Consider the following 27,610-nt stretch of genomic DNA (forward strand, 5'->3'; position numbering starts at 1 on the left):
GGTCCAAATGCATGTGGGTTTAGCAAGGTGCTAAACCCAAATGCATGTGGACCTGACGAGATGCCATACTCAACTTTCACGGGTTTAACTGTGCACTCAGCCTTGATGCTTTTAGGCTTAAAATGACACTATACTCAACACCCTTAGGTCTAGGATCACTCTAGATCCAAACATATCATATAAGAATCTAGGATCATCAACGTTATACTCAACACCTTTGGGTTTAAGATCACTCCAAATCCAAACATACTATATGGAAATTTAGGATCGTCACCCCTTACACACCAACTGTGCAAAAGGTCCTCTAAAAGCTGGCTACATATCAATCAATATTAATGTTGATTATAAATGTTGATCTCATCGATGTTAATGTCATGTACAAAATGATGTAGGGTCGCCTTTTAAAGGCACATGGTATTCCTATTAATATTAATATCATGTAAGAAGACAATGTTGATGTAAAGGACTCCCTCCATATATGGATGTAAAAAAAAAAAAAAAGACTTTCGACCCTTTGAAGGAAAATAAGAAAGTTTAAGGTACAAAGGTTATAAATACTCTTTAAACAATATAAGTATGAGGTTCATAGTCTTGACTCTCTCAGAATATATTCTCAACATTGATCATACACAAACTAAGAACAAACATTCTTATTCTTAGAATTTAATGTTCATTCATTAAAGTAATCATCGAAGGGTCCTTGAATCACACCGAAATGGATTGTTTTGTAGAAAATCAGGTTTATGTCACTAACCCTTTGAGCCCTTAGTTCTAGAGAGTAGGAGATTGATTTAAACGTGTGATCATACATTATCCAAACGCTTAGAAACCCAAGTTTGCTAGCATACTAGATTCTAGAGCATCATCACTAAGAGATGCCTTTAAATAAGTAAAATTTTCTATTCAAATAAAAAAATTACAAACATTGAGGTTTTATGATGAATTTGCAGAAACCTTTGCACACCTCCATTACTTTATAAGAGACTTATACCCTATAAAAATTGTTTATCTGAGATTTTTCCTTGGTACATAGGTCTTGACACAAAATTATAATTCTAGCTCCTTCTAAATGATATCTTATTGGCGGCTTAGACCCCTCGGAAGGGGTCTTCTTCACCTTCCACTTTAGCTGCGGAGGAAAAGCCCAAAGCCAATCCCAAGAAACAATGAAATCTTATAGGGTCTTTCTATCTATGTGTAGATAGTTCATATCTTCATGTCAGTCAAATAGATAGAGAACCTCATATATTTTCTCTCTTCTATTTTTATTTGTATAAATATTTCATATTTCTGATTAAATTTTAGAAAAATAACTTTTATTTTATTATTATTATGTACAAATGAGTCCTTCATTTAATTTATTAATTTAGGAATGATACTGACTTTTTGTATTTGAAAAAGGCTTAGGAGGTAGGTTAAGGGTTGAAATAAGATAAACCATTGAAATGATAAAATAAAGGTAGGAAGCATAAAAAATCTCATGATGAATAAGGAACCCTATATCTTTAAATCTTCAAGCATATTTTGAGCCTTATACATATCTCATTTCTTAACAAACATGAAATTTGACCTACATTAAATTGTCACCCATTTTTTGAACACACACACACACACACACACACATATATATATATAATAAAAAATAAAAATACAAGAGGATATACATGAAAAAAGCCTAGAAGATTGCCCAAGATTGGTAGTAGAGGACCAAGATCACAAGTGGAAAAGTTGGAGAACCAAAATGTTTAAGATTGGAAAAGTTAACATCCCAATTCTGACTAACAAAAGGATTCATTGGTGAAAATATTTTTATTTAGGATAAAGAAATACAAATTTGGATGGTTAAGGACTCAATGAGGATTTTGGAAGGCTTAATTAATTGTATTGAGGACTTGTTTGCAAGGAAAATAAGTTTTTAGAGTCAATTTGGGTGTTAATTGGAAGAAATTGAAGTTTGGGGATTGAAATTAAACTTTGAAAGGTTTAATTGGTCAAATTAGAGGTTTAATAGTGAAAAAAATTAAAGTTTTGAGGCTAATTAAGGACTTGAATGCAGATTCCCAAAACCATGGACAATCTGTAAGTGGTGCACAATTTTGGAGGTAAAAATCGGTCAAATCAAGGTGCCAAATTGAGAGGAATTAAAATTTTAGTGGTCAATTAAGGATGAAATTGAACAAATTGAAAACCAAGGATTTGTCTGTAAAAGATGCTGAACTCTGAGGCTGATATTTGAATTAGGTAGGGGTGCATTTGCATGCAATTAAAAGTTGGGAGACAATTATGGATGCAAATAAAAGGAATTGGAAAAGTAAGGACCAAATTGAAATTGGCCAAATCCCAAATTAAAAAACCCTAATATCTAGGGTTTAACCTCGACAACGTATTGTTCACCAACTATTCATCTCTTTCCTTGGCAATTTTGGATGATCAAGTAAGCATATTCAGGCAAATGAATGTGGCATTTTCGACCACCTCAGGGGCTGTAACCGACTAATAAACACCTTATCTACAACCTCGTGCCCATAAAATTAGACGTTTACACCCTAATTCTTCCACAAAAGTGTCCAACATCTTGTCCCGGTCAGCTTTCCCTATAATTTTAGTTATAGGCTAATCGAGTTAGCACTTTGAACGAAAGGTGCACACCTCCTCTACCACCTTCAGGTGGTTTCCGATTATGTTTATATCAAAGTTGTTATGGTGAAGCTTTGAAAGTGGTTAACCTAGTCAACCTTGACTGTGACACCTATTTTTCAAAAACCACTATTTTTTTCATGTTTTCACACTTAAAGCTTCTCAAATGGTTCTTATCAATGACTTTAAAACCTCCATCTCAAGATCAAAAGGAAAGAAATAGTTCATTACCCTTTAAGTCTAGCAAAATCTCCAAGTACCCTTAAAACCAAAACCATAATTGCAAAACTATCCTAGTACAAGAGCTTCCAGCTATTAGCTTTTGTCCAAAACCCTCTCACTTTGATCAAAGGGCTAAGATTTGATCAATATTTGAGGGAGTCCACCAAAAAACCTATAAAAAAAACCTATAAATATCCCTTGAAATCAGAGGAGAAAAAAGATAAAGGAAAAACATGGGGAAATACTCTATTAATAAACCCTTTTATGAAGGTTAAAGAGTCTGACATAAAAGGTCTAACAAGATTTGAAAAGAAAAGGAGTGAAAGGAAAAAAAAGAAGGAAAAAGAGAAGAAAGAAACAACATCCTATAGTCAACAAGCTTGGAGAAGGTATAATCATGTAACAACTCAAGGGTGGAGTTTATATGATACGTCTATTCATTCTTTCTTAATGTTTAAATCTCTTTTGATGTTTTTTTTAACTTGTTTTAGTGTTATGATATTTTTTTAAGTTTTGTTTTGATTAATACGTAAAAATATTGTTTTTATTGTTTAAATCTTGTTTGAAGTTGTTATTGATGTTACTGAGTGTCAGGACAATATGTTTGTGATTGATTTTGATAAAATATGATAGTTTTGGATTCTTTCAAAAGATAGTTGTAGGTGTTTGATGTCTTTTTTGTTTAGTTAGTGTATGTTCTTGGTTTCTAAGCATGGTTTGGGTTTTAGGTGTTCAAAGAGTCAGTTTTGAATCGAAATTTGATGTTTTTATTGGTTTTTATTGAAGTTGCAGTTATGAAGTTGGAATTTAATGCATGTTTGTGATGATTTGATGTTTTTTGTTAGTTTTTTGAATTCAACTATGCTTTGTGTTGATAATGTGGTTTGTGAGGACCAAAAGTAATGTGTTTAAAGGCCTAGAAGGCCAAATCTAGGTTATGACATTCATTCTTCAATTTTTGGAAATCTTCTAGACTTTGGGTTCATGTTTTTCGCATGAACTTTGCCTTAGCCTCTTGTTTTTTAGTTGTTTTGGGTTAATTCTTAACACAAACATGTTAGCTTTTCATCTTTAGGAAATAATCTAGGGTTACAACGCATCAATAATGCATATTCATGCATTTAGACTCTAGTGCTCTTTCAAGTGTCCAAATACATTTTGATTAAATCGTGACTTTTGAGTGTTAATCGAAGAAAATTGATGCTTGATTCTTGATCTACGCATGATTACAAACAAAACCTTGCACTTGATTGCATGAAAATTTTTCTAGTTTATGATTTGTGCTTGTTAGGTTTCGGTTTGAATGTTCATCATGTTCTTGGTGTTTGGTTTGTTTTTATTATAAAAATTTTATGTTTTTATGTGCTTTTTTTTAGTTTTGATATGTTTTTGGTTTAATTGTTTGTTTTGCTTTAGTTTCAAGTTAAACCATGGTTTTTTGTTTTGTTCAGGGTTGAACCAGTGTTTTCAAGTCAACCCTATTGGTTTTGTTTTGGGTTGGTACTAAGGCTTTGTTTGATTGGTTACTTTTTTGTTGACGAATATTTGGCCTAAAGGGTTGTTTGACAAACACACTCTTAAACCTATGTTAAAAGTTTTGCTTTGAATAAAAATACAGTTTTTTGCCAAACAAACCCAAAAAAATTCTAAAAAATTTCAAGGACGAATTTAAAATTATTTGTGGGTCTTTCGTATATTTTTTCAGAAATTTTATTTTATATCAGGATTGTAGACTTATATTGTAAGATGTTGATATAATATTAAAATATTTGTCTTTCATCGAAATGTCAAAAATTTGCAAACTTTCTAAAACAATTTCTCATTTAAAAAAAAAGCAAAAAATGTGTTTTGTTTTGTGTGCATACGGCGAAGTCTCACAAAAAATAAAAATCATATTTGGCTTAAAATATATATAAAAATACATGGTATGATATATTAGTATTTTTTTATATACAGAAAAATTCAAAAACTATTTTTGCATGCATTGTTTTTATTTAATAACCAATTTATTGAATCCATAAGAACTTGACTAAAATTTCAAAAACCTTATTTTTTTTTAGAATTAATGGTCAATATTTTTATATAAATATTGGATCTATAAGTAGCTAGGCTAATATTAAATACCAGGAGTTGAATAGAAAAATTTCAAAATTATTTTGGATATTCACCAATTTTAAATGGGAATAATTTTTATCATGATATACGGGTTGTTGAAAACCCTTTCGCCTTCCAGAATAGGTGAGTCATGTCAAGGTACCTATATGGATTTTTTTCCCACAATAATTTATTTGGGTATATGAGCTCATAATAAATTCAAAATACTAGATTTATTCATGAGCGTAAGTCTTTGTTTTAAGTCATAAACGGACCATCAGTTAGGAGCTTATCTATACCTTTAAGCCACATATAGACCATACAATACAGTTTATTTCAAGTAAGGTACGTTAGGGGTGTTAATATCATCCCTAGCCACAATCTATCTCTTATTCTAGAATTTCATATAAGACCAATTCATCTGAATCGATTCTAAACCAAACAACTAAATAATAATTTCTTGATCTTGATATCCCACCTCGCCGCGCACAATACATCACATGCTTTTTAAAGTATTTTTTAATTAAAAATTTTTGTTTATGTTCGATAAGTTTCTAGCTTCTAAAAAGACAAAGGATCAAAACAGTTGTTATATCCCTTTAAATTCAATCTTTAATCAATATAATTCATCCGTTGCTGTCATGTTGATGGTGAAAATTGCTTCAACGGCCAGGGAACGCAATCTGAACACAATAGCAACTCCAACAGGTGCGCCAAATGGAAAGCCAAGGAAAAAAATAATTCTTGCTATTCAATACTTGTTTTACATCCATCAATAAGAGTGTTAAATAAAATATTAAAATATATTTTTAAAAAAATATCATTTCTATGCATCTCTAAAAAAAAACTAAAACCGAACTAATAAAAAAATAAATTAATTAAATACAGTAACTTATTATTAGAGTATACATAATAAAATAAAAAAAAAAAAATATATATATATATACCATTTAAAATATCAATTTAACTATTTAAAATAACATCTCATCTCCCCTTTAGAGATGCTCTAGCAAACAGCAAATATACATAAAGGCAACATGACAGCTAAAAGTGAGTTATGTTTCGCAATGAAAATCGCATCAGATCGTGATTGGAGTATACAGTAATCCTAATTATTCACACAAGTTGCCATACAAGCACCATCCCTGCTCCAAGGATTCTTGGTTACCTCCATGAATAATGCGGTCAAGGGGATGAGGCTACAAATCCATCACCACCAATCATATTGAACCACACATTAGGCTTTGATGGATCACGTTAGGTGCTTAAAGTAATTGTCTTTTTCAATAATGCAAAAGGTTTCCGAGAAATTGACAGCTCGATGTTTTTTTGGCTTTGGAAGTGGAGGTTTTTCTAGCGTTTACCATTTTAATTAATCCAAGATTCCAGATGGCCCAGCTACATGCAAGAGGACATATTGCAGGCTTCACAGGAAAGCCAAATGCCAGATAAAGATGTTGGCAATCCTGTACGAAGAGCTTCTCAGGCAAGGTTCCTGCTATGTCTAGCGAAAGTAGAATTGCAGCCACTGAAATCTATATGCTTTTTCAACTTTTCACACCATGACCGGTTTGCCATCATCTCAAAGCTTTTGGCTCCAACTTCCAAGGGCTGATTCCCAGTAGAAAACCAGTTACCATGGCAGACCAAAGGGATAAGATTCAATCGCATGTTCTCTGACATCCAAGATATTGCAAGTAAACTAAGAGAAAGGCTTTCTCGCCAATAAGTATGAATTACGCATTCTAATGATAAAAGAATCAAACCAGTTTGCCTTATAGTCTCTAGATCTTGATACATTTGCAAAGCCAAAAGCACACCGAATCTTCAATGTGGTTTTCCAGGAAAGAAAAAAGTGTTAGCATCAGAACCCTGGCCGTCTATTTCTAAGGCCAATTCGGATAAATTCTAGTAACCGAGAAGAGACCTCACTTGTTCCACCGAATTATACACTACAGGCACCACCCATTCCAAATCTTCAAATAACAAGCAAACCTGACAGTGAACAGGATATCTTCTTAATTAGAATATTTTAGGACCTGTTATCGGCCATATTGACCTCTGCTCCGGTGAAGACTTCACTTTCCATGGAGTCAGAGTCCTCTCAGGTCAGAATTCCCTTCGCATCCATAGTATAGTGAACTACACACCAAGTAGAAACATGGCAAATACATTACCAGTGTCATCATCACGAAAGGCAACTTTTCGAAAAACTAGCGTTATAAAAATCGCACCCACCTTCAATAATCTAAGCAAAGTGCCTTCTTGCCTTGGCGTCCACTCGTGGTTGCGTCTTTGAAAGATCCTCTAGCAGATCCTGTCAAGCACTTGAAGCATTCACAACTCAAGGCATTAAAACTGGGTTTCGAAAGAGACCTGTAAACATAATCCATATGATAGATATACTAAATATTTTGCAGGTTAAATCCTCGTAGCACAACTTTCCTATAAAAGCAAATTATGAAGAACCAGATCACAAAAATAAAACAAACTCGTAGGGTGAAATTTTGTTTTAAAATGTTTTTTTATTTAAAAATATATTAAAATAATATTTTTTATATTTTTAATGTCAGAAAACAATAAAAAATACTAAGAAAATATTAATTTAAAATTTAACAAAATTTAAAAAATTTAAAAAATACAATCCGGGTATTTTATGAAAGAGGAAAACTCAAAATTTGATTTTTACAAATAGCTATTCTTCCAACACTAACATTTATTTTCTTACAAAACTAAAGTACTACCAAAATCCAAAGTAAAAGCAGGATAAACTTTTTTATCTTTTACATAAAACCTTCAGTCAAAATTTGACCCCTCACCTCTCTCCTCATTTCCACTCTCTTCTTTCTTCTTTATTGATCACCCAAACAACCACTCATCTATGACCCCAGCATCTCCTTTCCCACCTCTACTCCCACCAACATATCCAAGGCTCCCAGGACCAGCGGCACACTTTGTTTGTCAGAAGCGTCTCTAGCTTGCTCCAGCCCGGGATCTTGGATGCAATCATCGGATTCTTCCTAGTCAGTGAAGATAGAGGTGGCACGTGACTTGACGACAGTGGTTGCTTTAAGGAAGGCTTTTTTTTTTTTTTTTTGTGATTAACGTGGGTGTCCAGACTAGCTTGCGCGTACCTTGACTAATCCCACGAACCCTGAAGTTAACGACCATTTAAGCATTTAATGGCCCTGAGGTTTGTGAAACTCGAACCGATGACCTCTAGAGAGCAAACCTAAAGCCTGACTAGTTGAGCTACACCCCTCAAGATTAAAAAAGGCTTCTTTGATAAGTCAGTTGGAAGGGCAAAGTCCTCGAGGCCTGCATCTTCCATACGAGGAGGAAGGATCTGGTCTTGTAATCTTGTGCCTTCTTTTGTGGCCTTCATAAAATAAATACAAGGGTGTTTAAAATAGAAATAGTTTTTCAAAGTATTTTTTTACTTGAAAATATAATAAAATAATATTTTTTTTATTTTTTAAATTTTATTTTTAATATCAGTATATTAAAACTAATCGGCTATAAATTCAAGGTAGCAAATGAGTTCAAGAAATTGTGCTTTGATTTCAAACTTGTGTATAAAAGGCAAGGTTGATTTGCATTTGTTATTAGGATTTCATAGGATTAGTTAAAATATACGGAATCTAACTCGAATTGTTATCAAAAACAAAATAACCTTAGATCCAATTATCTATCATCGAGGGAGCAGAGTTCTTGTACTAAGTGCAGATGATATGGTGTATAGGAATCCAAATGGATTGTGATTACAAGATTGAATACAAATACAAGGACACGTCACGACGAAATACAATTATGCTTTCAGAGCCACTTTTACGATGCAAAGATAATATTTTTAATGACCTGACCGAATGATAACGTAGTGATGAAACTTGTGTTGCTAATGGAAATAAACAGAGCTGGTCTGGAAGTTCTTTCAACATTCGCACCCGGTGGACGTTTGTTGTCGCCCTCCACCCGCAACATCAATGGTGTCAGGAAGGTATCTTTCATCATCAACAAACAAATACAACACAATTAGTTAGCATTTCATGACAAGTATGACTGGTTAAGTTGATAAAAAGTTGCAATCTGATTCCTTGGATTTTTCCCATGTGACAAGAATGTAATAGGGTAATAAAGCAAGTATTGCTTAAAAATTACTTGGCTTCAACGGAAAAATTTCTATCAAGTGAAAGACAGTTCATCGGAAAGTGGTTGTCAAGTGCAGTGGACTTCTTTTACACTTACATTTCTTCTTCAGGTTCATTCTTAAGCGCATTTTTGGCTATGCACTGAAATGCAGCGTCCACATTGAAGCCTTCTTTTGCGGAAGTCTCAAAGTAAGGTATGTTTCCCTTAGCAGCGCACCATGCCTTCGCTTTCTTCTCAGAAACCTACAGTTGATAAATTGACGTCGATGAGGAATCTTTTTTCCTAGAGGTCTACATAAGAGAGTGTATTTTGCCGCTCAACAACATTACGAAGTCACATTTTATGAAATTTTCTCAAACATGAGGAAAAACACACGAGTCATGAAAACGAAAGATCATCTTACCACTCGACTATTGCCTCCATCAACATCTATCTTGTTCCCCAACACAACAAATGGGAAGTTTTCAGGGTCGGATGGGCTAGCCTGCAGATTAATACCACAAAATATGATCTTCAGAGATTGTTTATGAACTATGAAAAATCTGTCCAGCCAATTAGCAAATAACCACCTGAATCAGAAACTCTTCTCGCCAATTATTAAGATTCTCAAATGACTTCATGACATTCACATCATGCACAAGAACACAACAGTCTGCACCACGGTAGAAAGCCACTCCAAGACTTTGAAACCTCTCTTGTCCTGCAGTATCCCATATCTGCACATATAGTATCAAGGCAAACAACAAAGTTATTTAGATTGCACGACCAAGTATTTCCACTCTTAAGTCATGCCATGATTGACTTATGGGGGGACTTGAAGTAAAATATCATGTCCCTGAATATTGATTATCATCTGAGGTCAAAAGAACCTATAGTTTTTTTTCACTAAAACTCTCTTTCAAATTAACTGTCTGACATTTTTTTTCCTCCCTCCTACCATCATTATGACAACCACTCAACTAAGAGTTTGGACCGGAGCTTCAAATCATGATTTTGTTTAAGCAATCACATCAACAGAAAATTTGGTCCTGATACCTCGAAGCACAATTATAGCCAACAAACTATTGGATCTCACTTATTTCTATATCGCCCTTCAACCATCTAAATACAGGATGCAACCTATTAAATCGCTCTCATTCGCGTTCTCCCAATACATCAAACATCCTCTTCTCCTTTCTGAATACTGGCTTCAACATACTATAAGTATTGGAAATTGCAAGCACGCAGGAAACTGAAACACTTGCATGCAAAACACATCCACCAACAGGCAATGTTCTTCAAGTTTCATGCTTTCTACTACCTAATTCCTTCCATTCCATGTTTCTATCTAAAGTCTAAACCGGTTGCTTGTTTATTCACGTAAGAAACATTTTAAACTAGTTATAAATTCTGAACTAATAGCTTTAAACAATTAATAATAGCTACAAGTAATAATTATCCACAATTAGCTGAACCCTCAGCTTAATAACACAAATTTGGAAATAAATATATAATACAATCAATGATCTAACAACAATAAATAAATAAATAAACAAGCCAGGAGACAACAAATTATAATACATACAGAGATCAAAATTCAAAAAATAGAAAGAAATCGTGTTTGGGACCTGCAATGTGAACAATCTATCCTCAAAATGGACTTCTTTGGTTAAGAAGTCAGCTCCTATCGTCGCCTTGTATTGATTACTGAACTTTCGATTCACATACCTAAAAAAACCCACACCCATTATTGAAAAACAAATCCAAATGAAAAACAAAAAATCTTAAGAAGATTTCAGAAGAGTAATACTGATTCATTAGTGATGTCTTGCCTACCCTGCATAAATTATCAAAAACAAAAATCACATTAGCCAAAGAAAAAATCAAATATATATATATATAAGGCGAGAGAAAAGTGATTAAGAGTACCCGCTGTCACCGAGAATTATAACCTTCAAGAGCATGCGTCTACGAGTAGCCATTGATTCTTCAAGGAACTTTTTTTGAGAAGGCAATTCTGTTTTTCTTTTTCTTTTTTTAGTTCAGAAAATTATGGTTTGTTTTTAGGGGGGGGGGGGGGGGGGGGGGAGAGAGAGAGAGAGATAGAGAGAGAGAGAGGGTGTTACCTTTGCTGAAAGGAGAAATTTAGAAAATGTAATTAATTTTGTTTGGTCTAATATTTTAAAATTTTAAATTATTAAATAATATATAAAGATATAATTTATATTATTTTTTAAATAAAAATCTTTTGAACTTAAAAATTGTAAAGATATATATTATTTTATATTTATTTTTTTATCAAATAAACAAAAATAATAAATTTCAACCTCATAACCACTTAATCATTAAAATTATAATATTTTATTAAAAAAATTAATTTAATTAAAAATTTAAATTATTAAATAAAATTTATATCATTATCCACCACCGCATGCCACCCTATCATTATTCGCGGCAGCAAGATGCCAACCGGCAGCCGCCTTGTTGAATTCCCTGATTCCCAGAATGCCCCTGTTATTATTCAATAAAATAGAATGGATAAGGGCCACGATAAAATAATATACGCGGTAGTGTCGTTATCAAGAAAGTCGGTTACGTAGCAGCAATAGTTTCTATTAGGAACGTAACGTGATTGAATGTTTATCCATTCTTTTTTTATTACTATTATTATTATTATTATTAGAAAAATTACGTTTAATATCTTTTAGCCCAAGAAATTATACGTTAGGTGAATAAAAAATATTTAAATACGATAAAATAATTAAATTAACAAACTACCAATCGTTTTCTTTCTCTTCAAACAATATTATTCTCTCTCTCCATTTTATTTTCCAAACAAAAATCGAACCCAAAATCTATTAATTTATCACACGAGTTCTTTTGTTTCTCTACTCATACTCATGTTCATGAAATATCTCTTTTCATTGAAAAGCAAATTATTATTTTTTCAAAACTCAAAAAAAAAATACTTCAAATTAAAAACAAACAAAAATGAAACCATAAGAAAAAAATCAAGAACCCATGTTAAACTTTTATCTTATTAGTAAAATTATAAACTCAAAAGTGCTTTATGGACGGTCTTTACCAATTTAGGCACCATTTATTTTTACTTTTGAAACTACGTTACATCTGAATATATTTTAAAAGTGTTTATAAATTAAAAAAATATTAAATTGATATTTTTTTAGTGTTTTTTGATGATATTGATGTGCTGAAGTCAAAAATTAAAAAAAACTGAAGAAAAAATATCATTTTAATGCATTCAAGTGAAAAGTATTTTTAAAAATTGATGGTAGTTTTAGCAAGTAATGTTTTATGAATTTGACCATGCATGTTGTTGCAGTAGACGGTATGCCTTGTGTTTTTGTGTTGAATTTGTCACGAACTGATTGATTGTTGATGTTATCTATTAGTTTTCCATAAATAAATATGATACTACTATTACCACTACCATTTGAATTTCGCATCTCCTGTTCATTAGTATGAATAGCCATGTCACTCTTTTTTTAATTAATTATGAGTTCCAAAATCCAAGATGCTTAAGAATAAAGTTGATGTGTTGAATAATCTGTTAATCTCTTAGTTCAAGCAAATATGATTCATTCTCCCTAGCTAAGATATCTGGTGGCTTGATATGGAAAGGCTAGATGGTTGGTAGTTGGTATTTGCAAAAGGTCTTGTTTGATGGATGTAGAGACTCTCAGATGCTTAAGTCAGTAACTTTATAAAGAGAAAAAGTGTGATGATATTTTAGAGAGATAGACTTTGAAAATATATATGTTGAAAGTGTTAAGAATGAAAATATTGTAAACCTTGAGATTGAATGATTCATAGTGTGTTTATAACCCATGAGTCTCGTCTTTTCGTGGAGAAAAGAGGCTAAAATATAATTTCACATTTATGATATTTTGAGTTGTATTCAACTCAAAATAATACGTATGGGATCAATATACAATATTACGGGACCTGCATGGGGTCCTAAAATATTTTTAAATGATGCGTTGCTCGAGCCTATTAGAGGTGAAAAATGAGCCCAGAAGCGGTGCTTGGACCCAACCATGTTGGACTGGGGCATGATAGCCTGAGCCCACGGGGGTGCTAGGCTGCACACCTAGCACCAGCTAGGCGTGTGCCCAGATGGTGGGCTCGAGCATCCATGCCCGAGCTCGGGTGTACTCCTAATATAAGTTTGGGCTACCATACTCGAGCCCATGCACCTTGGTAGAAGTTTGGGCTTGGGCTTGGGCATGGTAGCCAAGCCCATGGGAATTTTTTTTTTTTATCTTTGAGGGAGGTTTTGGGCCTTTTGGGGTTTGGGCCCATTAAACTTGGATCTTGGTGATGAGAATGCAAGATGTCTTATTTTTCTTCTGTGATGTTAAGTATTTTATATTTATTTGAAGTCTAAATGTACTCATTTCTTTTATATTTTGATTTAGGATACAAATAGAGACGTTAAGGGCAAAACAAAATTAATTGGACGATTTTGAATAGTTTTGACATAACTTTGTAATCTAGTCATAACTCTCTCATCCAAGCTTCTATTGAGATGATTCAAAATGTTATATTTTTTTCCTATAATATTTAGTATTTAATACTTATTTGATGTCTAAATGCACTCATTATTTTTATATTTCAATTTATGATTCAAATGGAGAAGACGTTAAGGGCAAAACAAAGTTAATTGGGCGATTCTAGACAGTTTTGACATAGCTTTGTAATCTAGTCATAACTCTCTCATCCGAGCTCTAATTGAGATTATTGAAAATGTATGGAACCCTAAGAAACATCTATAAAACTTTCATTATCTTAGTTTTGAGAGATACTTATCGAAGTCAAAGTTGGGCATAAAATCCCTGTACTTTCAACATGCTGGAACATTTTTTGGCTTACAAATCTAATATGATTTGATTTATTTTCAGAAGCTTCCAGATTTGGTGCATGCATTACAGCTAAAGACATTACTTTCCTTATCATATTATGACTTTCTTTTATTATTTAATAATTTCATTAAATATTCAGATTTGATGGTTATTAATGAAGGATAATATTAAGAGTATTTTTAGAAAATTTTGTAGGCTTTTTAAGAGGGTGAAAAAACATATAAAAGAGAAAAGGAAGGCATTAGATCAAACTAAATTTTTATTTGGTCAAAGGAAATCAATAAAATTATGAGATCTAATTTATTTTCATTTCTCAATTTATGCTTTGAGTATTGAATGTTCTTTTATGTCTATTTTCATGATTGTCTTGTTTAATTACTAGGAGGCCTACTAGTTTATTATTCGTTGCAATCTACTCCTAGATTAAATATCATATCTGTAATTGTTTGATCTCTCTAATATGTGAAGCAACTAAGGTTAATGATTTGTTGCGTCAAAAATAAGTAAATTTTAGAAAGAATATTCGACTAAATTAAATGCAATTGCTTGTGCTTGTGTTGTTTAGCTTCATCAATCTCTCTAATTCTTAAGGCTGCTACTAGATTAGATTTTTAGCGCTTGTCTTAAGTTGTTTAGTAGTTAGGGTTAATTAGATTGATTGTTTTCTAAATGATCGCAACTAAAGAGAGATAGAAAAATAGTTCTAATGGTAAATATTAAAAGTATAAATAAATATATATTTTCATCGATGATCAGTTGTAAAATACTCGATGGTGAATGTTGACTTAAACCAAGATTTGTTCTCTTGACTAATTTTGATATTTTAATTTAACTTATTTCTTAGTTGTTTTTTTTAAATTGTTTTCGTCACACTCAAACCTCCCCTATCTTTATTCATGTAGCACAAAACTAGGCTAAATACTCTATGAGAAAACGAACAACGAACCTTACTCGCACCCTTACATATATTTTTAAGAGTGGAGGTTTTATTTGTGGCCGTAGCGACAACACCCCACTTGGCAAAATCATTTTGCAGACGCAACATAAATGTATAAGCTAAAGTAGATGGTAGCTAATAGCAAAGTATATGGTAGCTAATAGCGATACTCTGAAATAGTTAAAGTGGGAATGGTTGAGATTTCATGATATGCCAAAGCTGATTTCCTTCCATCATATGAATGGTTTGTTCTATTTTCTTTGGTGACTGATAAGAACTTTGAACTTCTTCAATGGTTCTTCTGATTTTTATTTTAATTTTCTTTCATGCAGAATATTCTTCCGTTGCTTTGCTCAGATTCCTACATGCTGGTGGGTTTGGGCTTAACTTGAGCAAGAACAGAAGGCCATTTGTTGTTTCAAGAACAATTCGGTTTGCCGCACTGGAATTGACAAGGAAAGAGTGCATAAGCTTGCTGCTTCTGTTCGTAGTTGGAAGCCACCTTAAGTTTATGAAGGGAAAGGGATTCTGTAAATTGATTAAGTTATTAAGAAGAAACAAGGAAAGAGGTCGAAATGATAGATTAATTTAATTTAATTTAATTAATTTGCTATCTCCTGGCCAAAAAAGGAGCTAGCTAGATGGCATCCAATAAAATTCCACATGCTCTATGAATATACAAACAAGCAGTTAAAGGGAGTAATCAAATATAAAGAATAGTAACGGTGGTGGTTTCACCTATCCTAATTATTGTCCAGAAAAATGAACCCACGAGGCCAATGCAGTTAAACCATGGAATTTGAGTTCAACTGTGCGCATGAAATTTGAACCTTTGCAGCCTCTATCTACCTTATCCATCAACCTCATTTTGGCGACAAAATTGTGGTTTGTCCAGAATAGGCATGACTTTTGTCCAGAGTCAGCTGTCTAAGACCTTTCCTAGGTATCTTTGATGTTTTCCTCCTTTCTTTGTGAATCCATCTCTGGTTTAGTTTGTTGGCCTTCTGTGCTTGAGCGGAATGGATTCCGACCAGACTCGCTTGTGGGTTCAGTGCACTCTTGGCTGCTTGTACTTGCTAGTGGGTTCACTCTGCTATCATGCTCAGGACTTTCTAGTGCTAACTTTCTGAATTTCTTCAGGTCCTCCTCGTATTGGCGATTGGTATAATCTGAGCTTGCAGAACTGTATACCATGCTAGGCCCAGGAGTGATCCCCTCATTCAGTTCACCAAGAGGCATATTTCCTTCCAGAGCTCGAACTATCTGCTTTGCACAAAATGCAGAAGGGTTACATGCCAGCATATAGAGTGTAGTTCTAATATTTTAGATTCCAAACAGTATTGGTTCTGGTGAAAGTCAAACTTGCAATATCTCATATATATATATCACAATTCCAACCAAAACTGGAAATTTGGAACACTTGATATCTTCTAAAATATTGGATACGAGTTTTAAGTGCTTCAACAAATAATTCAGAAAAAAGTTCATGGTGCCAAGATCATTAAAAGAAAAGACATCGACTAGTTTATGCAAAACTTCATTGGAAGAATTGAAGTTATTCAACTTTGAATCAATAAGGAATGAATAAAGTAAACACACCTATTCACGATCAAAAGCAGTATACTCAGCGCTTGTGGAATTACCTGGCTCATTCGCGGCCGAAACCGTCCCAAATGACGTACACAAGCTGCAGCACAACAAATCATTCGGATCATTTCATTAGAATCATAGTCCTGCAGTTTTGGGTCAACAACAGCATCAAAGTTGCCATCTTCTAGAGCTTGTTTGAGCAAAGGCCTTGCCTGGTTATTCATGAAAGAGTGTTATTTTTGCATAACAATCCCTTTTCAATATTTAACTTGTATGTTCATTACCTAAATGTCCTAATAATTTAAATTAAGAATACCACTAAAAGAAAATGATACAAGAACAAACGCATCCAGTGCCTGAAAAGATCTCAATTGCCATGAAGATAGGATTCAACTCAATCCCAGTGACCAGCAATTGGATACCTCTACCCGCTATTGCAAAAAATAACATGGGCTATACTAATCTTTTCACCAATCACCAACATATACATAGTAAATAAGCATTGTCATAAGCAAGTTAAAGTCTGCAAAACACTGAAATTCAACCTGGATATCAACATGTTTTTAGTTTTAGGGGGACGAGGTGATTTGTGATTCGGTCCTTAACATTGCCAAATTACAAACAATGAATTCTCACTTAGGATACTGTGATTAATTTGATAATTTTGTACTGTTATAAGCTATGCTGAGGAACAAATACATACCCAATCAACTATGCTATCATCAATAAAGGATTGAGTTCTATCAACAGGCCGACGCCCACTAATCAACTCTAGAAGCACAACACCAAAGGAATAGACATCTGACTTCGCTGTAAGCTTCCCAGAGGAGGCATACTCTGGTGCCATATAACTGCAATTGGAATGGTGCATTTAGAAATTGTTCAAGTAATTTTCCCATAGTAAATGAAAAGCAGAGGGGAAAAGGTGATGGAAGAGAAACCCAAACCGTCTACTCTTTTGTTTTTAATTTTTTCCCAAACTAGATTACATGGCACAATCTTAACTATTCACCAGTAATATGACAAGCTCATCTTACCCAAAAGTTCCCATCACTCGAGTTGAGACATGAGTTTCTGTATCTAAAGAATGTTTGGCAAGTCCAAAATCAGCAACCTGAACAAAAAGAATCCAGGAACACTCATCAATTATATAATTTAACATCAAAGAAACTGAATAGAATAAATAATATTAACCTGTATAGTTTTACACAGCAATCTGAATCAAGGGCCACAAGTTTTCACAAACTTTTGTAAAACATAAATTTTTAATATTTTCAGTCACAGTTCGACCTTGAGGAGAATGAAGAAAGAATAAATTGGTACTTAGTATGTGAGTATTAAGGAATTGTAGCTTTGTATTCTAGATTTTATGATAAGCTGAAGAATTTTATTTCAAATATTTACAATTACAGTACATTTCAAGCTATCCTATTCGGTTTAGATTTTTCTATGTTTTGAGTTCTTCTACTCATATTAGGACGTGGTTTTCGTATTTTTATTTTCTTTGATGCGTATAAATAAGAACCCTAGCTAGTCACTCAAGTCATGCTACGCTATGAATATTCATCGATCAAATAAAATGAGTTTGCTGAGAGTTGTTCTCTGGGCTGTTGTGTTGCTTTCAGCCTTTCACTCATTGATTGTCCCACATCACTACCATAATGACATCATTTTTCAATTCTAATACTCCATTTTAAAGAAATTCTGTTCAAAAACTTGTATGAAAGAGATATCCAAAACTCCTTTGAAGTCTAGAATAACACACGACCTTTTGTCAATTGTCAGCGTCAGGAAGGGAGGGCAAGGAGGCAAATTAAGATCGTGTTCATTGATATTTGGGATTTAACTTCAAAAGTCAATTTGGTGGGCACTGGAAAAAAAATCCAAGTTTATCAAAAAAATGACCAATAATCATTACAGAAACATAAATGACACAAACCCTACCTTTGCTTCAAAGCTATGATCAATAAGAATATTAGAAGCCTTGATATCTCGATGTATGATTTTAGGCTGGCCTGAAACATGTTTTACCACAAAAAATGATGGGAACTCAGAGATAAACAGCTTAAACGTGAAAAATGGACAAGCTAAATGTAGGAGGCAAAAATACTAACAGTCTTCATGCAGATATGCCAATCCTTTTGCAGCGCCAACTGCAATCTTCATTGTTGTTGACCAGTTCATGGTTGGTCTCCCATTCTCTGATATGTACTATATCTTTTGGTTAGACGATGATACCATATTTTAGCATGAAAAGTTTGTTCTTAAATCACTCTTCACTCTAACGTTACTCTTACACCATATATTTTGAACTTCTATTGAGGCCAACACAGAGTTGATTCCATTAAATGATAAAGAATCACTTTGACATTCGTTTCGTTACACTTGCCCCCCTTTATTATTTTCAGAAAATTAAAATTAGTCCATGTCCCTCCCCCAACTGCTCCAGAGCTTACTCAAATTCCCTTCTGTGCCAATAGACAAAGTCAATAAAATAAAATGGAGTACTGATGCTTTTTCTTAACTACAGGTGTGAGAGAGGAAACGTGGAACAGGAAACCACCCTCGCTTGTCAGAATTTTACATCCATATATTTTCACAAGCAGACACGGATGTGAAGTGAACTAAGAAAATAAGCATTAGAATGGCAGATGGATTTTGACGTTGATTTTCTTTTTGCAGGCTTTATATCTTGGAGCTCTTAGTAATAAGGAAATTTTATTTTAAAAAAAAAGGACTCACCATGTAAATGAAATTCCAAGGTGTAGTTGGGTACAAACTCATAAACAAGCATTCTTTGGGCTCCAGCGATGCAGTAACCAAATAATGAAACAAGATGTCGATGATGGACACGGCTAATAATCTCAATCTCGGCCCGAAATTCACGCTCCCCCTGTCCACTCCCAGATTTAAGCTGCTTAATTGCAACCACCGTACCATTAGCAAGGATTCCCTTGTGAACATAGCCAAAACCACCCTGACCAAGGAGGTTGGCTTCGGAGAAATTATCAGTGGCCATGGCTAGTTCTTCATAAGTAAAAGTGCTCTGTGAATATCCAAGAGCAATTCCAGGAGTTGGTGGTGGAAATTGCTTATCAGAGCCCATGCTGCTGCTTGTCGAAGGATGTTCAGCAAAAATACCAGGCATTGGTGGCACTTGGTTACTCGGAGGAGTTCCTTGCGGATGAGTGAGCTTCGGCCACGTCATCATTTTATTGTCCGGAGGGGGAGCAGTATTGTGCTGCCAATCATCATCTGGAGGCATTAAAAAGAGCATAGAAACATAAAAAGCAAAGTAATTGACAAGAGTGGCTTGAACAGTTCAACAAACATCAAAAATAAATTGTTGGAAAAATTAAAAGGGACGACAGTTTTATGCATTCGAGTTGTATCAGCCATCTCTACAAATCACATTGAATAACACAAGTCTTTAACGTTTACGCGCGAATCCAAACCAAACCATAAACGAAATTGTATAAAGCGATCGATTGGAATCGGACAGCGTATAGTACACAACAAGAAACGAAACAAATCAAGAATCCAAGCACAAATGCACATTGTATGCAATTCAAAGTCAATAGAAACCAAAACAAACCTTTGCTAGCTACTTGCGAAGGTTGGCCAGCGAGCAACAATCTCTGCGCTTCCTTCCTTTTCTTCCTCCTGTACACACAAACAGAAAAACCCACACCAGCCAGCACACCTAACACTACTCCTACTATCAACGCCGACAGTACCGGCGGGGACGGCCCTGCCGGTCCCGGAGATCCCCTTGGATATGACGGCGGCGTTAGAGTACCATTCGAGTTCGTCGGTGGAGGTGCCTGAGAAGCAGTTTGGTTGGTCGTGTCAGGCGGAGGCGGAGGTGTGAGGTTAGATACTGGAGGCGGAGGGGTGGAGTTGAAGGGGACCGGAGAACCTCCCGGAGACGGAGACGACATCGTCCCTAATGTTTCCGGCGAGTGGTATTTTGTAGTGAGAGAGAGAGGGAGGGGTGGTAAAGCAGCTTAGAAGTTTCTTTATTTTGTCGACATGGGTTGCTGAGCTAGCGAAGTAGGAAAGAAGACGTGATTAGTGGATCCCACAGAATTATTTATTATCTTGCTAATTACTTGTCTTCGTTGCTTCTTTTTCTTTTTAACTTTTCAGGGCAGATTATTTATTGGAAATACATTGTTTTTTTTTTAATTTGGCTATTATCAGAATAAATTATGAATCAATTTATTAAAAAAAATTAAATTAAAAAATAAAATATCAATTGATTACAAACTTTATTTTTTTATTTTATAGTTTATGGCGTGAAAAAAATAAAAGAAAGTTACTGAAATTCAATGCTAAAGAGATAAAATCTCTATTAGCACCTATTTCAGCCATTAAAAAAGTTGAAATTAGTGTTAAATTGTTCATTTTGATAGGGAAAGCTCATGTTAAGAGTTTTCTTACCTTAAAAATCCCAATAAAAATAGATTTGGTTTTAGTTTTGGGTTGATTTCAGATTTTAGAACGGTTTTATTGAGCTTTTTTAGGCCATAAATGGGTTCATCAAGTTGCTTATGATGTTTTCTAGGTTTTTTGGTAAAAAATTGGTTAAAAATTAAGTTTTTGGATCTATAAAAACATCAGTCATGTTTTCTCAACCACCATAATAGGTGAAAACTAAGCAATACAGACAACGTGTCATCACCTAAGTAGGTGACGCTTCAATTGATTTTTTTTCAAGAAATATTGGGCAGACAACATGATGCAAATAAAAAAAAAATCCAGTTGAGCGAGCCTTAACTAAATGGGTTATGTGAGCTGGCCTGGTTTGCTAAGCCCAGCTGCACCTGGCCTTTTATATATATATATATATATATATATATATATATATATATAATTTTTTTATTTTTATTTAGATTAATACATCTTCTCTTTTTTATTTTGTTTAGAGTGTTTATTTAAATGATGATTTTTTTTTGTTATACTTTTAAATTTTAAAGAGGTTTTTCTAATTCACCTATAATATTTTTTTTATCTTTTGTATAAATAAATTTTATTTTTTAAATAAAAAAAATATTTTCATGTAATATTTCTAATATGTGCAGTCTTCCATAGTATTTTTTTCTCTTTTATTTTATTCAATTAATTTAATTTATGTGTCTATTTGTTTTATGTTTAATTAAATAAAAAAATTATTTTAATAAAAAATTTAAAAAACACAACCGGGTAAATACCCCTATTAATATTTATTTATTTATTTGCATCCTTAATTTATGATTCAGGTAAAAAAAACATTTATTATTGTCAATTTTCAAAGGATATTATTAAAATTAAGTATAATTAAAGTATAGTTCATGACATAATCTATTTAAGGATTTGGCAAGAAATAATTTAAATTATCCAAGTTTCAAACTAATTAATATTATATCATTCATGATATTTTTCTAACATTCTAAAGATATTTTAATCAAGTGTCTCAGCTAGTTTTTTTTTTTTCTATTCAAAAGTGTCTACCTTTATCTTTTAATAATGTTATAATTTTTTATTAAATTGGATTCTTAGTTAATTTTTTATAAGTTATTTTTTGTTCTTAAATTACTTTTCATTCTTTTGGACATGCACTTAAAATATTAAAAAATTCAAGACTTATCAAGAAAATAATTTATAAAGTTTTTATCCGATATATGTAGTGTTAATCTATATTCATGCCATATTGTTTTTAAAATATTCATGTTATATATAATTGAAATTGACTGTTTGAAATAGAAAAGTTTCATAATAATATAATGTTAAGTGAAACCTTTTTAGAAATTATTATTTTTAATTTTTATGTGTTTATCTTAAATATTAATTATTAAATTTAATATATAATTAAATATATGTCCCTAATTTTTACTTAAGTCTTGTTAAAAATTATTACATATTGTTAATATTTAATCTATATCCCTAATTAATTTAGTTATAATTCATAAGATTTATGTAATATTATTTGGAAATAAAATTTATTTATTATAATAATATTTACTTTATCAAAAGCAAAATAATAAACTATTAACCATCGCATAAAGAATTACATTAAATCTTGAAGTAAGTTTAGTGATAAATATTTCTGATTCTGCACGGTGCATCACAAATTCATGTAAATTACCTTCATGGCATGTGTAAAATCTAAAACTAATGGAGTAACAAATTTTTATTACAAAATTAATTTAAATTTCAAAATATAAATTCTTAAAGAAAGGCAAGGAGAGCAACATATTACTACAAAAACTAAAAGAGTCCAGTGCTATTCATTCTAAAAAGCAAAAATCATTTGAATAAAAAAATACTTAAATGTATCCTAGTTTACTTTTTCCGGCATGTTTACATATAAACAACAACATCATTAAACTCCTCTCGAGAAGAAGAAACCATTAATATGAAGAATGACTAATTTTATTGTTAGAGTATAGTTTTCTCTTTCCTTATTTGTTTTACATTAATTTTTCTTTTTTCTCTCTTAAATGAATTAAAATATGAAAAAAGTAAAGTGTTGTATCAAAAAATAAATTCCAATACTAAAGAGACCTAAAACAAACTCAACGTAGAATATAGGGACTAAAGATAACTTTTCTAGACGAATATGAGATAGGCCTTCATGGATTTTTTCTCATTGTTATCCTTATTCTTCTAATTATGTCTCAATGCTACAAATTAAAATCATACCTCGTTAAATTAACTTACAATTAAGTTCTAAAATTTTATCAAAACCTCAATATCTCAAGAAAATGAAAAGAATAGAAACAGATAATGAAAAACATAAAAACACATAACACAAAAGGATGAAATCAAAAACATATTTTTGATGACCAAAATAAATAAATAAATAAAATCACTACTGTAGTCCACAATAATTTAAGAGAGGAGTTATAGTGAAAATCTACTATTAAAAAACCCTAAGCCTTTTAGTTTTTTTTAAGGTTAATGTTTTCTACCTTTTCATATTCTCACATATGGTAGTGTCGAAGAACATTTTGATATTAAATTAAAAGCATGAAAGATAATTTTAGATTATAATTAAAAAAATAACTAAAATAAATAAATAAAATAGGGTCCCATGCTCAAAAGGTGCGGAAAACTTCAATTTATCCCTAAAGTTTCAGTTGATGTGTTATTTGGTCTCTAAAGTTTTGATAGTATATGTTTCAATCCTAAACTCTATTTTTTATGTTTCAATCCATGAGTGTAGAGAGATGAAAAAAAAGTCAACAAAACATGGAAAGAGAGAGAAAGAGGTATGTTGTGCATATTTGACAACGAAAAAAGATCAATGTTGGTGTCAATAGGTTTGTGTTAAAGAGAGAAGTTTCATGAAAATGATTTAGAGTTTTTATTTTGCTAACAAGGTGTTTACAAATAGAAACAAGTTGAAAAAGATTTTTTTGATTAACAAAACTCGAACCCAATTCTGATGGTCAGAATTTAAACTAGTGGATGACAAGATATTTACCCAAGTGGACAACGCATCATCTGTTCTAACCAATAAGATGGATAACATATCACCAACCCTTTATGAAAAAACAAACAAATAAAGAAAACCAGATGTGCATGCCTGGTCTTCAAGGCCCATGTTTGCTTAGGTTTATTGTTTTGGGCTAGGCACACAGGTCCCTTTTGCAAGCCAAGATATATATGGTCTTTTTGTTATGCTGCCCTTGCTTTTTTTTAGAATAAGATTATCTTTAAATCAATTTATTAAAATGATATTTAAACAGTGATTCAATTATGTAATAGCTTTCAATAACGATAAAGCTTTTATAGTAATATTTACAATTACTTTACAAATAATCATATAACAACCTCATATGTAAATTCTCTTTTAAATCTTTCCATTAATATTCAATAAGAATAAAATATCTATTTTGTTATTGTATTTATTTATATAATTTTCTCATATTTATTATTTTTATATTTATTTATATTGGTGTATAAAAATGATCGATCCATGATTTCATTTTTTATTAAACCTTACTTTCAAAGTCATAATAATTTTTTATTTTTTAAAAATGATATTTCTAATAAAAAAAACATGTTTTGTTTTCTCAGAATATAAAAAGAAATTCATATTTTAATCTTTACTCAACATTAATCACTCTTCCTATTATTTAGTAATTCATATATTTTTTTAATTTATTTATAAATATGAAGATCTTGTTTTTTAATTTTTGATTAAAAATTTATACTATTGTAAACAATATTAATAACACCAACCCAAATATCTTCTATATTAGAAATAATAATAATAATAATTCATGTTGAGGATTCACTATAACTCCCCTCACAAACTATTGTGGACGGCTACAATAGTTTTTTTTCCCAGCTCTTGCATGAAAATTGAGGGAGAGATAGAGGAAAGAGAGAAAAGAAAAGAAGGAAGAAAAAGAAGGCGCCAAAGTCGCTTCATGTCTTCATCGATGACATGTGTTGTTGTGGATAGAAGGGTTGGCAAGATGATTTTAATGACATCAAAGAAGGGAGTTATCAGATTCCAAAGGAAGCTGCACGCATCGTCCAAACACGACTACTTCCTCATATGTTGGAATGTATTTTACATACGCTGCCAATTTTTCTTATAATTTGCTCCCCCATCAATTTTCTATTATTTAGTCTCTAGTTGTTTGATAACTATTAAAGTTTTTGACTTGGTCCTTAATATTTTTTATAACTCTTTTGTTTAATCCTAAACTTCATCCCACGTGAGCCCAAAGAAAACTCAATCAGAGAAAAAGGAAGGGAAAGGAAATGAAAAATATTTTTTTATTCATTTGGTCCCTAGTTTTTTGTTATAACTCTTTTATTTTTATGTTGGGTTCTTAAATATCATACACACAATGTAAATAAATAAAAAATATTTAGAAGTCTTTAAGATCCTGTTAGACAAATATAGAGATGTTTAGGGATTTATTACTTGAAGATTTGATCTTCTTCAGTTTTGAATAATTCTTTAAAGACTGGGTTGTCACAAACCACAAGTCGTTCACTTGTTTGGCCTCCAACAATAATCCACATGAACTTTCAATGAGAAATCTCTTCAATCCCTATTTAGGGGGGGGGAGAGAGAGAGAGAGAGAGAGAGAGATTGTTATGCCTAGAGTATTAGTTCTCTATTTTGTGAATTATATAGATTTTCTGTCTAACAGACAACCATAAAAAAATAAGAGGCATAATTTACTATTTATAGAAAAATCTAAAAAACCCTATAAATTGGAAAAAAAAAATATCAATTTTTCCCTTGAATAATATCTATATATTCAGGACAATTTTAAAAATTAACTTAATCAAGTCCTTACTTGATTTTTCTAGATCTAGAAATATAATCCATGTATTAATTATATTCTAGTCCTTAATTTCTAAAATATATTTTAGTCAAGTCATACTTAATTAAATCATCCTAGTTTAATTTTTGACTAATAATTCTTAATGTGTGTAACTCATTAGTTTCTAATATGTTGGCCTAAATATAAATTATAATTCTCATTAAATATAATTACATAAATTAAACAATTTAATTTATTATCAATTCAACAATTGATTAATTTATATTTGTAGATCAGGTGCATCGTCTAGCAATGTGTCATAATTCCCCACATATGAGAAATATCATTAGTGATTTGACTTACCTTTTAGTGATCGGTTTCTCCATGTAATTAATATTCTTTCATCAATAATGTTCTGATTTAACATTAAAAACATGGAGTATATTTGTCATATTAAATCATGTTTGTTCTCTATATAATAGTTATTGATCATTTAAATAAGATTTGAAACTCTTTTCAAATTTCATTTCACCCCGGCCAATGATTTCTCAGTTAATACTATTTAAGAACAGATAAAACATTTTCTCTAATTCACATAGAGTGATGAATCCTCTTTTAATCACTCAAGTACCTTCATATAATTTATGTTATAACCAATATCTACCATTTCATTACCTCAATTAAAATAATATGTAACAAGATCAAAACATATCATTCTCTATATAAGTTAACTTAGTGATCTCAAGTCTAAGGATCACTTATACAACCATGACGTAAGCCTTTCCATGGACATATGTGATCTCTCGTTATGGAATTCTCATGCGGGTCAGTTCAGTGTACATATCTTATGACAAGCACCTACATATTAGTTCTACGTATCCCTTATACCTTAACTTATGAGAACAATTGCTTCCTTTCATAAAAGAAATAACATAATATATATCATTCTCTACAACTCTAATAAATATCCAGTATTTAAGAGAGTATCGACCAAGAACATTTTAGGAACAATGCTTTGATGCAATATAAATCTCATAATTATAACAACTTTATAATTTTCTATGCGAAACATTTTTGTCCCATGTACTTTATCTTTACTCTAGATTAATTAATCAAATATTAGATTCATTAATCTAATATTATATGAATATTAAAGATAAATTAAGCCTTTATTAATAATAAATATGTATTTATATGAAAATAGTTGTAGAATCAGTTGTGCTCTCTTGTTTGGAACTCAAAGCACCACCATTTAGAATAAAACATATATTGACTAGTATTCACTATCCAACATTTCATTGAAAAACTCTTAATTTAAATAATTTTGAACTTCTAGTTTATCTTTCTCTATTGATGGATGTTCTAGCCAGATATAGGATACCATTTCCATCATATCTCTTTCAATTTGTGTCTTAGAATATATGTCTTTAGAGGGAGGTGTTCCAAGTAAAATAGATAAGAATCCAATATTAGATTCTTTCATGCTAAGCTATTTTAGCATCTAGTCTATATTCATGGATTGAGACAATCTAAGCAACCTTTTAGATTTATCTCTATAAATCTTTATATCCAATATATAGGTTGTTTTTCCCAATTTTTTTATGGAGAAATTCTTGGATAGTCAAAACTTTACCAATTAAAGTAAAGATATGTCATTTCTTAACAGTAATATGTCATCTATATATAATATTAGGAAAATGACACAACTCTCACAAACCTTTTGTAAACACAAGAATTATACACTTTTTTGATGAAATTAAAGCTGTTGATTATACCACCAAAATTGAATATTCCTACTCTTTAAAGCTTGCATTATACATTTGTACATTATCTTTCATGTCAGT

General features: G+C 31.9%; 2 protein-coding genes and 1 long non-coding RNA gene across 7 annotated transcripts; all 3 read right to left on the bottom strand.

The window, feature by feature from the left end:
- Nucleotides 1-6,004: 6,004 nt before the first annotated feature.
- Nucleotides 6,005-8,044, bottom strand: LOC127905421 (uncharacterized). Its single transcript, XR_008059402.1, has 2 exons — nucleotides 7,192-8,044; nucleotides 6,005-7,095 (listed from the first exon to the last, which is right to left on the bottom strand). It is a non-coding gene; the product is annotated as an uncharacterized LOC127905421 (long non-coding RNA).
- Nucleotides 8,045-8,661: 617 nt separating this feature from the next.
- LOC7475065 (ras-related protein Rab7) lies at nucleotides 8,662-11,199 on the bottom strand. Its single transcript, XM_002299671.4, has 7 exons — nucleotides 11,011-11,199; nucleotides 10,892-10,918; nucleotides 10,710-10,809; nucleotides 9,672-9,818; nucleotides 9,506-9,586; nucleotides 9,199-9,344; nucleotides 8,662-8,954 (listed from the first exon to the last, which is right to left on the bottom strand). The coding sequence occupies exons 1-7, from the start codon at nucleotides 11,061-11,063 to the stop codon at nucleotides 8,885-8,887; spliced, it is 624 nt and encodes a 207-aa protein (XP_002299707.1). The 5' UTR covers nucleotides 11,064-11,199; the 3' UTR covers nucleotides 8,662-8,884.
- Nucleotides 11,200-15,477: 4,278 nt separating this feature from the next.
- LOC7475066 (proline-rich receptor-like protein kinase PERK15) lies at nucleotides 15,478-20,528 on the bottom strand. 5 transcript variants are annotated; one of them, XM_006369121.3, is made up of 8 exons: nucleotides 20,087-20,526; nucleotides 19,234-19,746; nucleotides 18,606-18,692; nucleotides 18,436-18,506; nucleotides 17,529-17,605; nucleotides 17,195-17,342; nucleotides 16,545-16,703; nucleotides 15,478-16,164 (listed from the first exon to the last, which is right to left on the bottom strand). In XM_006369121.3, exons 1-8 carry the CDS (start codon nucleotides 20,430-20,432, stop codon nucleotides 15,841-15,843), a joined length of 1,725 nt encoding a protein of 574 aa, XP_006369183.3. In that variant the 5' UTR covers nucleotides 20,433-20,526; the 3' UTR covers nucleotides 15,478-15,840. The 5 variants fall into 5 exon arrangements, with proteins under 5 accessions (XP_006369183.3, XP_052306014.1, XP_024452747.1 ...); XM_024596979.2 differs by having other exon boundaries at nucleotides 16,017-16,164; nucleotides 16,545-16,588; nucleotides 20,087-20,528; XM_024596986.2 differs by having other exon boundaries at nucleotides 16,020-16,164; nucleotides 16,501-16,588; nucleotides 20,087-20,528.
- Between the last annotated feature and the right edge of the window lie 7,082 nt (nucleotides 20,529-27,610).

This window comes from Populus trichocarpa, chromosome 1 (genome assembly GCF_000002775.5).
Source record: "Populus trichocarpa isolate Nisqually-1 chromosome 1, P.trichocarpa_v4.1, whole genome shotgun sequence".
NCBI classification, from domain to species: Eukaryota; Viridiplantae; Streptophyta; class Magnoliopsida; order Malpighiales; family Salicaceae; genus Populus; species Populus trichocarpa.